At 42.1% G+C, this 15,445-nt stretch overlaps 1 protein-coding gene across 4 annotated transcripts in view; it reads left to right on the top strand.

Annotated features, from left to right (window-relative positions):
• The window catches only part of PDGFRA (platelet derived growth factor receptor alpha), a 54,466-nt gene that overhangs the window by 26,293 nt on the left and 12,728 nt on the right, over positions 1–15,445 (top strand). For all 4 annotated transcript variants that reach the window (XM_081020470.1, XM_081020471.1, XM_081020473.1 and 1 more), the window contains exons 6-13: positions 686–857; positions 950–1,139; positions 2,562–2,677; positions 5,452–5,575; positions 8,639–8,832; positions 10,228–10,322; positions 10,418–10,550; positions 13,339–13,443. In XM_081020470.1, coding sequence (XP_080876596.1) covers positions 686–857; positions 950–1,139; positions 2,562–2,677; positions 5,452–5,575; positions 8,639–8,832; positions 10,228–10,322; positions 10,418–10,550; positions 13,339–13,443 — 1,129 coding nt within the window. The remainder of the gene's footprint in view (positions 1–685; positions 858–949; positions 1,140–2,561; positions 2,678–5,451; positions 5,576–8,638; positions 8,833–10,227; positions 10,323–10,417; positions 10,551–13,338; positions 13,444–15,445) is intronic.

Genomic DNA, 15,445 nt, shown 5'->3' with positions numbered 1-15,445 from the left:
TTATGAATTAATTTTGCTTTCTGAAAACCTGAATAAGTAATTGGAACAAAAATCAGTAGCATTGACACTCAAATGGAAATAAATTACTGTGATCCCAGTTTGCTGACTTCCTTTTCAACCTCATTAGCATTCAGCACTGTGGACATGTTGTGGATTTTCAAATGTACTAATTCTAGGTTTGGGCCCAATTTTTTAATATTCACAGTATAAAAAATGATTTGTAAGTGAATTCCTTTGGCTGTTATAGAGAGAGTGTATGACTGCAGTCTTCAGCATTCTCAATAGGTTATGCTCAGGGTCACTTGATTGAATATTCACACAACCACTGTGCTCCAGACAGGGCCCATATGTGCATATAAGCTGTCATTAGTATATCCTTAGCTAGGTGATGAATTTCACAGGCAAGCAAGGTATTGTGCGCACGGTTATTCCCAATCTGCAAAGAAGAGGTGTATATGCCTCCTGTGATACAGATATGGAGCCACCACCAAAAGTGCCCTGTCTACTAGTGAAAAAGTCTTTGACTCTTTGTCCATTTGACCTTGAGATGAAGATGGGATCCACTATAGGGCTTTCTCTGAGAGTCTTTGTGAAACCTGGAAACTGATAATGGATCTTAAGGGTGCCAAGTTGTTTTCTGTAGCCATGTTGTTTGACCAAGTTTTCTGATACTTTAACTATGCAGAAGAACAAAGGTACAGTTTCACTTGATGACATCAAAATTCCAGCCCAGAAGCTGGTTTACAACCTGACCATTCCAGATGCTTCAGTTAAGGACAGTGGAGATTATGAATGTGCTGCTCTTCATGTGACCAAAGATTTTAAGAAAACAAAAAGAGTCGCGATCACAGTTCATGGTACAGTCTGTTTCTAGTTTCCTTTGTTGTTCTCAATTGAGCATCCTGACTATCATTGAGAGATACTCATGGAAACCTTTGTCCTCCTACAGATAAAGGGTTCATTCATCTGGAACCCCATTTTAACCCCATGGAAGCTGTCAATCTTCATGAAGTTAAAAAATTTGTAGTTGATGTGCATGCTTACCCAGAGCCAAAAATGTTTTGGCTGAAGGACAATGTGACTCTGATGGAAAATCTCACGGAGATTGTCACTAGGTCCAAGCAGATCCAGGAGACGAGGTAAAGAAAATGCTTGCCAAGGAATTTGTAGGTTTTAGTTGTCCAGTTCTCCATTTGCAAACCAGAGTATCTCCTTGGAAACAGATTGATCTCTACTCTAGAGAATCTGCAGCCTGTTCTGTATCTCTATGAAAATTCCACTTGGCAGATTCTTGGTTCTCCAATTCCTCTACTATTCCTATCTTTGCGCATTTTTCAAACCTTTATTTGGCTTCATACAGGTTTTAAGAATTATTACTTGCTTCTCCTTCTGATTTATTATACGATGTGCAGGATGATTCTATGCATGTTTACTCAGACATATCTTCAGGTGACTTCAATAGGGTTTACTCCTAGGGTTGCATGCTTACAGTTTGTTGTGTCCTTGTCTACTCAAAAGCCAAGTCTCCTTGGGTTGCATCTAACAATGTCACTCAGCTGACAGTATGGGTGAATGTATCATCATATCTGCTCCGGAGACTCTCCCACCCCTCCAAGGGACTGCATGGGGAGGGGGAAATTGCTTACTTCCCTATTCCATTGTCAGAATCCTTACTGTCAGCTTTTGCAACTCTGTTGTATACAACCCACTAAGTGCACTGGGCTTACTCTCAGGTAGGTATAATAAAATAAGGCTACAATTCTATGCATAGAACCAGGCTGTTAGAGAACTAGGATGTGATTCAGAGAAATTTGAAGATTACCATGTAAAGTGTAGCATACATTTCCCCCCCTCCCATAGTACATTCGCTTCATCTACTTAAGTTTTACTGAAGTAAAGTATATTATTTAACACGGTAGATTGCCTTACATTAAACATTGGTTTAAAGCATTTATCTCATTCTGAAAGAGATAATATTTCATACATTTTTTCAGTCCTCCCTCCAAAAAGCCCGCAGAAGAAAATGGAATCCCCCCCCGCTGTTAAATTTTACTATACCCCTCGCAAGGCCTTCACTTCACTAATCAGATCACCTCATAAATGTAAATGTTCTGGTTTTTGTTTTGTTTATTTGTTGCTTCAGAGCATTACACACACACACACACAAACACACACACACACCATAGCTGTCAACGTTTCCCTTTTTAAAAGGGAAATTCCCTTATTCCGAATAGGATTCCTCGCAAGAAAAGGGAAAAGTTGACAGCTATCTCTCTCTCTCTCTCTCTCTCTCTCTCTCTCTCTCTCTCTCTCTCTCACACACACACACACACACACACACACCTTCTCAGGCAAGCAAAAAGGGGGCAGAACTATCCTTGCACTGATAATGTGTGAAATTAACACAGGCCAAATTTAGTCTGATCCATTTGTCCTTACCATATACTAAGCCTGTCTTTTACACACAGAGAGATTGATTTCCAACAAAGCTATCAGTTTGCTTTGCTTATATTTGTACTGTTCCTCTTGTGGGAAATGATCACAATGTTCTCTTTCAATAGGTACCAGAGCATGTTAAAATTAATCCGTGCCAAGGAAGAAGACAGTGGATATTATACTTTTGTAGCACAGAATGAGGATGAAACTCAAAGATATATTTTCTCCCTGCTCATACAAGGTAAACCTGTAAAATGGGTAAGATCAGTATAAAACTAGAGGAGTTAGGTAGATGTGGAAGTGACACTACAGAGACTGATCCATAGGCCAACAAGCAAATATGAACTACTGAGGGTTTAGTAGAAAGTTTAGAAAGCTAGAAAAACTAAACTTGGAAATGCGGGTGAGGGGAATCCAGGAATCAGCTGTGAAGCTTGCTGGGTAACTGTGGGCTAGTCATTTCTCAGCCTAATCATCCTCATGATGTTGTTGTGATGATAAAATGGCAGGAGGAACATGTGTGCTCTGCAGATGAGGAGGAATTTGAACTGTGCTCTCCCAGTTGTTTAACCACATTGACTTTCAGGGAGATTTAGGTAGCCTAAGGCCTGGTGTACACAGACAAAAACAGATGAGAGGATAAGATTGTTCCTAGCTTGAACCATTCAGACTGCAGGTGGTAGTGCAAGTTGAGACACACACACATCTGGAAAATAATCACGGCACACAGAAATCAAGCATGGTGGGGGAAAGGCAAAACTGCAGTTATTCCCCCGGGGGTGGGGTGAGATTCAGTCATGTGATTCCCACCCATCTATCTGAATTGATGCGGCCCAAAAACAGTTTGGCCACCTCATTTGCTGTTTGTGTAGGTCACATTTGGGAACCTGTGGCTATCTACTATGGTCAATGGTCAGGGGTGGTGGGTGCTGTAGCAACTGGAGAGTCAGAGTTTCCTAAGCCCTGGTGTAGACCAAGCCTAAATGTTTAAGAATGCAGCCTAGATGGCTAGAACCAGGTTACTTCTTCCATGTGACCCCGGCCATATTATTTGTACATCGAGTTCTTGCTCCTAGAAGGAAAATTCTCTTGCCATTCGTGTATCCAGCATTTGCAAGAAACAACATATGGTACGAATAATACTTCTGAAAATAGGAGTCAATAATAAGGCAAATTATCTAGGAACAAACTCGCTTGCTTGCCGCTGTCCATGGAAGATACTTTGGAGATTAGTTCAGCCCCAGATGCCGACAAACTTAAACATCTGCTGTGCCTGGCTGAGAGTCAGAAATGGTCCCTTCCACATGCATTTGATTTGGAGAGAGGAAGGGGTACATAAAAGGGATGAGGAATCACAGCACAAAATGTGCATTTAGTGTAGAACTTATCATGGCGACCATTGCTCAGAGATGTTTTGAAAGAAGAGTTTTGGAAAGAGTTCATACAGATGTCTACTCCACCCACCCCCATCTATCAATCACTTATCCTAATTTATGCACCGTACTTGTGTGTAACTTTTCTCCTGAGCTGTTTACATATGATTCCCAAGCAGCCCCTTATCCAGATCTGCTTAGCTGCAGCAGCAGAATAGCTGTCATGTCATCTGCCTTTAAAGCATTCTCTCATAGCTGGGACAGTAGCTCTGAGTTAGAGAACATGCTTTGCTTGCAAAAGGTCTCAAGGACAATCCCTGACACTTACATATAAAAGGATCAGGTAGCAGGTGACGTCTAAGACCTCTGCCTGGAACCTTGGAGAGCCACTAAAAGTCAGCGTGGACAATACTGAGCCAGATGGAATCAGTCTTCATAGGAAGGCCATGTCTCCTACTTTGCAGAGGACAGTCCTCTATTGGAAGGGCTTCCAAGAACCGTAAGAAGGGAGAGTAGGGACCTTGGTGTTGCTTGTCAGTAGCGTGTGGACAGTAGACTGAGCAGGCACACCAATTCCTTGGTCACTGTCTTCCCCACTATGGTGAAGACACAGTGTATTTCTGTTTTAGTTAATTATTTCTAAATTTGCATGCATCAATACATATAAATCAGCATATCCACATTGTATCCAAAACACGTGGTTGGCAAAAGATGAATGATCCAAGTAACAGTCAAAGCAGGGCTTAAATTGGTCAATCAATCAACTCAAGCTTCAATTGATTAATCAGTGTGAGTCAACTTCCTAAGTGCAGGCCATTTTGGTCTGTGGGATGATGAACTAAGGGCATGCTACTGTTGGGCTTTTAAAGGCTGTTTGGGTTGTGATATGCTGCTGTAACAGAATGAAAAATTATCTTGGAAATAATCTAAAAATGCTTCAGCCCATTGACAGCCTTAACTCAAAGAGGAGTTCTGAAATGAGCAAATGAAGAGTTCATTCTTCTCTTGACCGTGCACCCCCAGCTTGCTGTGTAGCTGCCTTGTTGTGCCTGGATTCCTTTATTCCACATCCCAAAAGTACTGCCATATGTTCTTCTCTTGAAGCCAGGACCCTGCTAAGGCCCTACAGGATATGAGTCCCGATTAAAGCCAGTGAACTAGTAATTCCCACTGAAGACTAACCTTCCGTCTGATCCTATGCATGTTTATTCACTTGAGTTAATTGGGACTTTCCTCAAGAAAGTGTGCAAGGTTTTGCCGTAGAACGATCCAATACTATCCATCTTTACTCAGAAATAAGTCATACTGCATTCAGTGGAACTTACTCCAAGGAAAGTGTTCTTAGGATTGCAGCTAACAGCCTAATCTTACCTATGTTTAGTAAAAGTAAGTCCCACTGAGTTGGATGGTGCTTGCTTCCAGTAAGTAAGTACAGGTAATCTAGATACAGGAGGGGATCATGTGTTAGTGAAAACAAGCAAAGAACTCCAGAAAGTCTGAATCTAGATTTCCCCAAGGAATGACTGAGTTTGCCAGGCAGATGGGAGTTCAAAACTATGCTTCTGCCGCTTCTTTTCAATAAACAGAATTTCTTCAGTGCTGTAAGGATCTGACACGCTCCTCCCAAATTATTCCTTTTCAGTTCCAGCTTTAATTCGAGATCTGGTGGATAGTCATCACGACTCTGCGGGGCAAACGGTGACATGCTTGGCAGAAGGGACACCACTCCCTGATGTGGAATGGCTGGTTTGCAAGGACATTAAAAAGTAAGGAAAGTTGATTCTGACCATCTTAGAATATCATCCGTGTAATTATAAATGGATAACATGATTATAGATCAATAAGCTTATAAATTCTTTATAATACATAGGGACTTGCATTTTTGGAGATGGAGGGGATATTATTTCAGGTAATAATAAACCGCTGCAAGTTACTGTATATTGCTGGTCTTCTGAGTGGGGAGATGTGATGTTAAATGACTTCAATGTGTCTTTTTATTATTATTTGGGGGAGAAACCACAACAATCATGTGACTACCCAACGATGACTGGATCTCAACATATGGGCAGGGAGGGGATCCCAGCAAAATTACCCCCAGCTGCTGTTTCCTTTGGGAGGGAAGCTGCCAGCTTCTACTGCAGTATGATTTATAACTAGCACCCAGGTGTAAAGATTCCTAATAATCTGGTCATATCCATTGTATGTCGTCAATATTTTCTAAGCTGCTTTGTAGTCACTGGTTATCATCACTGGGCACGACCTTTTCTTGAACCTGCATCCTCATTTGTTTGCCCTGAGCATCCTGTTTGTTTAATGAGCATTCATTCTCATTCCTTTGTGGGGAGTTTAAATGATGTTGCATAGTTCATCTTCCAGTGCATTTTTGCATGTTGGGGTCGTGGGAAGTGGGTTCGTTGCGCAAGACCTTCCATCCAACTGAATTTGATGATTTATGATTGAAGTCTATCTGAACATGGCAACAGCCTGGAATTGCCCAGTGAAGTTTCCAAGGTGGTACCTGTAATCAGCATGAAAAGCTTGCGAATTCTGGGGACTTCCGGGTTGGCGCCATCGCCGAATGGCGGACTCCCTCCGAGCTCCGGAGGGAGTCTGCTCGGCAGGGGCTGGGTCCTACCGCACCGGCGATGCGGGGACCCTTAAAAACCACGGCCACGGAGGTCGTGGACATGGAGACTCGGCTGGCACCGCTAGCGCCCTCCCGACTCGTGAAGGAGCCTTTTTAAAGGCTACGGATCGGGTGCCGGGGAGAAGCGTGGTGCTTTGAGTCCTCTGCTATCCCTGCCGAGCGCAGCCGCATGCCATCCGGCGGAGAGCGCTGACTTCTTCCATTGAAAATTCGGACTTCTTAACAACAACCCGTGAGTAATTTGGAAACCGGGTTCAAAAGGAGAAAAAAAAGAATTGTTTTTTCGGATTGGACACGAGCGGGGGGGATCCAAAAAGGAAGTCAGTCCCCCCCCCTACTGTAAACCTTCCAAAACAAGGACGGGGAAACCAAGGTCCAAAAAGATGTGTATTGCTGATTAAAACTAAGAATTCCACGATGGGGAACTATAAGAACTGTGCTGGAGGAAGAATTGAGGGAGAAGAAACGTAACCCCCCCCCCCTGGGAACCGGGGTGATTGAAGAGAGAGCCTGGTGAAAAGAGTCGGAGATTTTGACAGCTGTCAAAGTAGCTGTCAAAGTCGGAAAGCAGAGAGGATTTTATTATGAGAACTTTGCTGGTTGAATTTGTTACAATTTGCTATAACTTGTTAAAACTTGGATACAAAATGGCGAAAACATGGATAACAATCGGACTTTTGGACTAGAGAAAACAAAGTTACAACAATCCCCCTAGAGGAGTTTTGGGACATTACAAAGATGGTCGTAAGTGGAAAAATACCATTGGAATTTTACAGGACTGGTTATCTTCTGGGAAAGCTGCAAAACGGAAATAATATTTTGTCTACAGGGTGTTCAGCTAAAGGAGACAATAGAATTTTCTATTGAAGAAAGGAAGGGACTGAACGCAAGTTTTCGTTCCTGAATAATAATAATCCCTGCAGAGTTACTAAGCTTCTGAATTAGAACGTTTCAGCAGCGGAACAAGAGGAAACTGGACTACAACTTGGAAAGAACAATGGGGGGAGTTTTATTAAAGATTTGAAGTTAAATGTTTTAAAAAATAATTATAAACAGAAAAAGCCAGCAAGGAATTGGGGGAAATAGGTGATTTATGGACTTTAAGAACTCCAGGCAGATAACATGGTTTGGTGGTCAGGGGGAAATTAAACCGGGGACAGGGGGGGGGAGAACTAAAATCCAAAGGCTTGTCAACTTTTTTTTCTGAATGAGTTTTTTTTTATCTATTATATTTTTTATTTCTTATTTCTTATATTTCTATTGTGTGGGGTGTCTTTATCATTAAAAAAAGGGAAATTGTGGAATGAAAATGGGGTGGGCCCTGGGGAGAGAACTTTTGTTTTTTATTAAGGGTATTGATGAGGAGTGTATAAATTTTAAATTCGAATAATGGTCTAAACAAATTAAGTTTCAATTAGAACTGAGAGCTTGTGGAGCCAACAATATGAAAGGGGAATATGGTAGGGGTGGGGGAAGGGGGGAGTCCCGGAAAGTGGATGTATGAAAATAAGGTTTTGAATGTACTTTAATCCTTACTTTCTGTATTTTTGAAAATCTTAATAAATATCATTTAAAAAAAAAAAAAGAAAAGAAAAGCTTGCGAATTCTTCAAGGAAAGTCTTTTCTTTTTTAAAAAAGATTTTCTTGTGCTACAAGACAGACAAATAAATGGGGGAAAGTACATCTGTCACCTCCGCTTTCAACTCATAGAGTCTTTTTTACAGTTCGTTTACACATAGTGAGAGACACTTTTGTCATAGATGTCTTACAGTGGAAGGAAAAGAGGAGAGAGAGGGAGAGAGACGGGGTGCCCTTCTTCTGTTCTGTTTCAAAGTGTTAGTGTAGGAGTTTGTGTTGGCATCACATGGGCATGCTGTGTGTGGGGAGAGAGAGAGAGAGAGAGAGAGAGAGAGAGAGAGAGATTGCAAGAGGTTATGGGATCGGAAGCTTGGTTGGTTGTGTCCAGTTGACATTTCTAAGACAATGTGTCTTTATACAAGGGGTTCATTTCACCACATCCCTGATAATTGGTCATGCTGGCTAGGGCTGATGTGAGATCAAGTCCAAAACAACACACTGGCTACCCACTGATGTATGTATATAAAGTTGTTTGCTCATTGAGCAATTCTCAATAAAATGGAAGTGTTTGGCAATCCTCATTTATATCTATACTTCTCTTCAGGTGCAGTAATGACACCTCGTGGACCTTCCTGACAAACAATATCTCTGATATCACCATGGAGACTCATCTTGATCAGAAAAACATGGTAGAAAGCCGGGTGACCTTTCAGAAGGTGGAAGAAACACTGGCTGTTCGCTGTATGGCAAGGAATGACCTCGGCACTGTGGCACGGGAACTGAAGCTTGTGGCTCCCAGTGAGTAAACATTGTATATGGTTGGCACAGCTGCTGTTGGCTCCATCTCCTTAAAAGGGACCCAAGGAGTCATGAAACAATTTATGCTGTGTGGATGTGATCTCAGACCTTTTAACATGGTGGTGCCCTCAGGGCAGCACTTTAGGTCAGAAGTCCAGGGCTCCACTCTGCTATGAGCAGGAAGCTCCTCAAATGCAGTGAGGTCGGCTTCACACTTTTTGAAGTAAGTGAATGGATACACATTGCCATCTAAAAGACCACATGATAGGACGATTAAGCCCAGAGTGTAAAATTACCTAGTTGCGCCACTGTTTTAATAAGCAGATAATATTGAAAGCCACAGACATGCATGATTTACTGCCTCTTTTGCATTTACCATCCTGGTGCCTCCAATCTATATTCTGATAGCTTGGGCAAGATATGCAATATTGTTTGTCTGGTGTGAAGCTGTTTAGAAATATTTTCCATTTTGCCATACCCGAGATCACAGAAGCCACTCCAAATAATTCCCCTTAGTTATTTGCATTTTTGCGCTCAAGGGCCTCCAAGCGACTAGCACAGTAAAAATAAAATAAAAGGGCATTAAAATCAGGTAAAAGCAGCAATGAACAAAAAATTAAAATACTCATATGACAATATATTTCAAAGGAAGAAGTCCTACCCATTTAAAGAACATGCCTATTCAGTATATGTAAGTATAATGTTATGTATATTAATATCCTGAGTGGGACAAACCTGTATTTGCTTAAATAATTCTTAGAATATTGAAAACAGGAGTTGATGGAGAGTTGTGTGAAATATGGAGCTTTCTCTTCTCCAACACACTTATGCCTCCCTCCAGCTTAACTATAGCTGAACCCACAAAGAAAGGGTGTGTGAGAAGAATTTACAGAGGAAATAGTGGTATCATATGGATCTTTAATCTCAAGGAAGACAGGAAACAGCAACTGGTAATTAAAAGATGGATGCATACAAATCAAAAGGAGGGCATAATTCAGCTAGAGTTAAGGAGTTTTAATTTCCTTTTATTTCAGTGGGAAAGACTTAAGGCATGCACAAAACTGATTTATCAGAAGTCCATTGAGTTGAAAGGGATTTACTTTGAGATAACTGTGTATAAGGAAATCCCATTGAACACAGCTGGACTTACTTTTGAGTAAGCATGCATAGGGTTGCACTTCACTGCTCATGCTTAATTCTATGGAATTTTCTGCCTGTTATGCCAAAATAACCAGGCCAGACTTGGATACTACACACCTTGAATGAGGAAGAAGCACAATTTACTGTACTGTCCCAGGCCAGCCTGGGATCATGGCCACCGTGACTGCTTTTGAAAGTGAACTCCTACCGGTGAGAGAGAAAAAACCTGAACTATACATTTCCTTTCTCCTACAGCTTTACGATCAGAATTGACGGTGGCTGCTGCAGTCCTAGTGTTGCTCGTAATTGTAATAATTTCGCTGATTGTCCTGGTAATCATATGGAAGCAGGTAATGTAGAAACACACTTCTTTAAAACTGTCTCCATTCACGTGTTCAGTAGGGATGAGTTTAACATGCTCTGTTCCATTCCTTGTGCGCTGCAGAAACCAAGATACGAAATAAGATGGAGAGTCATCGAGTCCATCAGCCCGGATGGACATGAATACATTTATGTGGACCCTATGCAGCTGCCATATGACTCAAGATGGGAATTTCCACGAGATGGATTAGTACTAGGTAAGAGCCTCTTGATGCTACAGAGATAGCAGCATTCATTTAATGTAGAATATTAGTATCATTGTTAGCAATGTTTGCATAGCCATTGAGAAAGGAAATGCTTTGACTGTGCGGCTAATAGCAAGCTCCTTCTCTGCATGCAAATCCTTAATGTAGCCAAAATGGCACCATCCATGTGCAAGAGGGAGCTATCAGTAGGCTTGGGAGAGCCCCAAGTTTTGCAGAAGTGTGGGAAGAAAACCCAGATTTGTGGGGGAACAATAAATAAATAAATAAATAAATAAATAAATAAATAAATAAAATGGCCCAGTGCAAAACTAAGGATGTTCAGTGGCCACAGAGTGCTGCTGACAGCTGAAGTGAGAATGGAATGGCATATTCTGCATAAGGGCACAGCTGGCTGGAACCCTGAACAGGAGCAGTCCACACTGCAGGGGACATTTTGGGTGCTGTGATCTTGCATGCTGTCGGGCTGTGTCTAGTCGCCAAAAGGTGCTGGGGGGGGGGGGCTAGAGTGTGATACAGGCAATGCAACTTGTCTAGAAGTGTGTCCCTGAAGACATGGGTCCCAGTTTCGGATCCGCAAAAGTTGGACAGTATGACATGGTCAATTACTGAAAAGTCACAACCAATTGATTTCTTTCAACCCTTTAACTTTGTTTCAACCTCTAATTTGCTTACAATGTGTTGTATATGCAGGCATTGTGAGCCAAAGCCAGGCTGTATGCATTCAGTGCAGGCCTAGGCGTTCAGGTCTCCTGGAGCTCAGGAGCTTCATCTGCATAACAAAAGACAGAGAGGGTTCTAAAACCCATCAATGACATTGTTAGTAGCTGGCAGGCAGCCAACCCCTGCTGAGATAGGGCCAGTGTTGTGATTTGCTAATTGCAGCATTAAGGCGATCTATCACAGGTGGTGTGTGTTTTGCCTGGGTCAGCTTAAGGTATATATACTGGGCCAAGTGCTCCTGTTTGTCATTCTTGCTCCTGATGTTCCAATAAATCCTTTCTGAGGATCATGGGTCATGCTCAAACTATTGAGGGTAGAGGAACACTCGTGGTTAATTATGAGTTATGCATATGAAGAAGGTTGGTTTCATCCTAGCCAGGCATCACCAGAGGCCAGCCCTGGAACTGGCTTTCAGTGCTAGGAGTTCAGCCATGGGACATGCAAAACAGTGCCTGTCACCGTGTGCGGAGGGGTTTCACCTCAAAAAGATAAACTGTGGTCTGCAGAGACAAGCTGTGGATGGAATCATCTGATTCCAGACATTCATGTTGTAAACACCTGGTAAACAAGTCTTTTATCCAAATGAATGTGCATGAGTGCAAACAGGAGACCTACTAATAAATCCCTGACATCCAGGAAGTTCTCCCACCTACCCTACACATACGGAGCAGAGGTGTGGGCAGAGCAGGAAGTTTTTCTCATGTTGAATATATATACAGCCATGACACTGAGTCGAGTGGGCACTGGATGATGACTAGATTGAGCCACACCAGCAAATGTTTATGAGAGGCTGCATCCTGCCATGTGGTCCACAGACCTCGAGTCACAAAAGGCCTTTGGGGGTTTGGTGGAAGCTCAACATGTTGGTGTGGGTTTGACATGTTATAGGAAGCTTTCTTCATCCTGGATATATCACAAGAAGCCAGATCAAAGTTTTGTTGAACTGCGAGAACTTCCTTGTGGGATTTTCAGAAATGGACCTGACCATGCTTGCACTTTAATGGGGGAAATATTAGGTGAAGCTTCTCTCCAAATCTTCTCTGATTTTTCACACAGGTTCCAACAGTTGCATTAAAATCCCTGAATTGTGACACAGGTTTGAAGAGCCTTGAGTATACATGCACACTGGACAGTTTTAATAATTCCCATAATCTCATTTGGCCGTACAAGTCTGGGACTAGTGTTGAGACTGATTAAAGTTTTCATGGAACACAGAAAGCCAGAAGGGGAAATGGGTTGCAGGTGGTATAATAATTGAGAAGGACCACAACTTTTGCTAAGTGAGAGAGCCCCAATCTGTCAGTCTGAAAAAGCTGTCCACCTATTTTCAGAGGTTTCTCTGTAACCATGAGGTGCATAAACTTGCCATTTTAAATGAAACTGGATGTGTTGAGGACCCTGTAGAAACTGGTAGGACAGATCTTTCTTGCAAATACAAAGTCTTACAAAATCAGTTTAAACTTCTATGTTTTCAGCCAGACTGAATTGTCAGCTAACTGGAATTTGTAGCTGTTCAGGGTGCTACCATGTCTTTGTTATAGACTGTTAGACTAATCTCCTCATTGAGGGATCCCTGATCTGCTTCATTTCTTGGGACATGTTTCGAAAACCACTGCTCTGAAGACTCAAATGTAGCCCAGTTTAAGCAAAGCATTCAATGCCATATTGCTGGGATGAGATAAACCAAACTGCATTTGACTGACCAAAGCTGTTTGCTTATAAATGATTTACTCTAGAACAATGCTATTAATGTCAATGGAGTCGTCTTGGAATCATGATGTTGTAAGGCTGTAGAAGAAATGGGTTCAGTCTAAGAAATGGGTGTCAGAACTCTGATACATGCTCAGATTTCTCATGTGAGTAGGTATCTCCCATTCATTCAGTTGGAGGAACTGGCTCATCATGTGTTAATGGGTTTTTAGAAATCAGACGGACAAAGGAACACAGGCCTCCCACTCTCAAATGCATGCCAGCAGCAGGATCTCAAGAATGCTAGAAGCTGTGAAATAAGATATGATAGGTTGCCTCTCAGTAATTAGCAACACTCTGTTGTTTACAGGACGAATCCTTGGCTCTGGAGCTTTTGGGAAAGTAGTTGAAGGAACTGCTTATGGATTAAGCCGGTCACAGCCTGTGATGAAGGTGGCTGTGAAAATGTTGAAGCGTAAGTGTTTCTTCAGGTTGTAAGTACTCCAATCCATCTCTCTGGCTCATCTCAAATCGTGAGAATGGCTGAATTAGAACTTAAAAGCAAAATTAACGGGCATGATATTTACCATGACAGTTTTCCTTCTGGATGCTTTTGATTCCATCAAGTTGTGTCTGCTTTTATGCCTTTATTGCCACTGTGCCCATTCTGCTGCTTCAATCTGTGGAGATGGCACTGTGAAATGTACCACATTCCGTAGCTGTGAGAAATTGATATTTTAGTGTGGTAGCACTTTGGAGCTCCCTTCCTAATGACATTTCATTGTATACTTTTTGGCACCTGCTTAAAACATTTTTGTTTAGGGAAGCCTACCCAAACATGCTCATGTTGATGTGCTTTAATATTTTAAACACTTGTAATGGTTTTTTAAAACTGTTTTATTGATAATTTTAATATTTCTTGTAAATGACGTGGACGTTTTACTACAATCAAGTGTTGTGTAAACCTGGTTTAGGCCCGGTTCTGGCACAGAAACTGTTTTGGTCAGCCTGAAAGCATCATATGAGACCCTTCTTTGAGTGGTCCCCTCCATGAGATGTCTGGAGGACATGAGAACAGGCCTTTTCCTCAGTGGCTTCCCAGTTGCAGAATGCTCTCCTCAGGGAGGCTCACCTGGTGCCTTCATTACATATCTTTTGGCACCAGGTGATAACATTACTCAGTAACCAGGCCTTGGGCTGATTAAACATTCCATGACCAAAGAACCAGTTGCCCTCCATCTGTTGTTGGATTCCAACTCCCATCAGGAACTATGGGATGTGCAGCAGAATCTGAAGGACTGCTGGTTCCCTTGCCCTTGACATATTCTGCAATACTTAGCATGATAATGTTATTCATTGCTTCAAAGCAATGCTTCAGTTCTGAGCTTATTTGCTTGGAATGGAAGTAGATTCAATTGATTTCAACAGAACTAACCCCAAAGTGAATGGGTAGAATTCAAAGCACCCCCTGAGGCATTTGTAAGAAAGTCATGCGTGCTACTGGAGTGGGTGTCACTGTCTTGAAACTCCCATAACAAGTGATCAGAAGCTTCCCTTCACTGTGGGAGGCAAACTCAGTTAAGACTACAAAGCATACTTCTGTCTTCATGCACGACTTACTTATACACACATGCACAGTTCCTTTGGAACTTGTCCACGATGCTTAGAATCATCAGAAGCTGTGATCGTCAGAGACCATAATGCTAGAAGTTGCCGGTGATAAAGCCAATGGGTCTGCTTCAAAGGTATGCCTTTATAGGACCAGAATACAAGCTACTACTCATGGTGGCTGTATGCCACCTTGACGATCCCAGCAGTAAGTCTCCAGATATCAGATTCTGGAGCTCAAGGACAGGAGAGCGCAGAGGTTTAACAAAGGCATGTGGTTGACCAGGGGTGAAACTAAGCTTTATTTCACCTGGGTCAAAGACCCAGTTGGGCATCACCCTCACACACTTTTGTGTACACACACATACACACAGGATGGGAACCTCAATGGTGTCCCTCTGGAGGCTTCACCCGGGGCAAAAAAACCCCCTCCCCCCGTAGCTACAGTACTGTGAGAAACAGGATCATGGTCTAGATAGGCCTTTAGTTTGATCCAACAGAGCTCTTCTCATGTTCTTAAGCCTTTTACTTATTTACTATTAACTTAAAGAAATGTCAACTAACATGTTTCACTATCTGTGCCCACTTCTTGTGCAAGTGAATCCTATAAATAAATGGAAGGGTTTGTTGTGGGCTGCTGCTGTGCACTCTGGCTAAGGAAGACACAGGAGCTTTGATAGAAACAAAATTAAATAAAATTAGCGTTCAGTGCAATTTTGAGTTTCTGTGCTGTTCCTCCCAACCCCATAACATTTTAACGAAACCCCGATGTTGCAGTGTTTGACACGGGTAGTAGCAGAACAGAGAACAATCTGTAACTTAAAAAACGTGAAGCTGGCATAAAATGGTGCCAATTAAACCAAACCAGA

This window comes from Podarcis pityusensis (assembly GCF_964106645.2).
Source record: "Podarcis pityusensis genome assembly, chromosome: 9".
Taxonomy (NCBI): Eukaryota; Metazoa; Chordata; class Lepidosauria; order Squamata; family Lacertidae; genus Podarcis; species Podarcis pityusensis.
The sequence above is the reverse complement of the archived record's forward strand: the minus strand, read 5'-3'. Positions and strand labels throughout refer to the sequence as shown.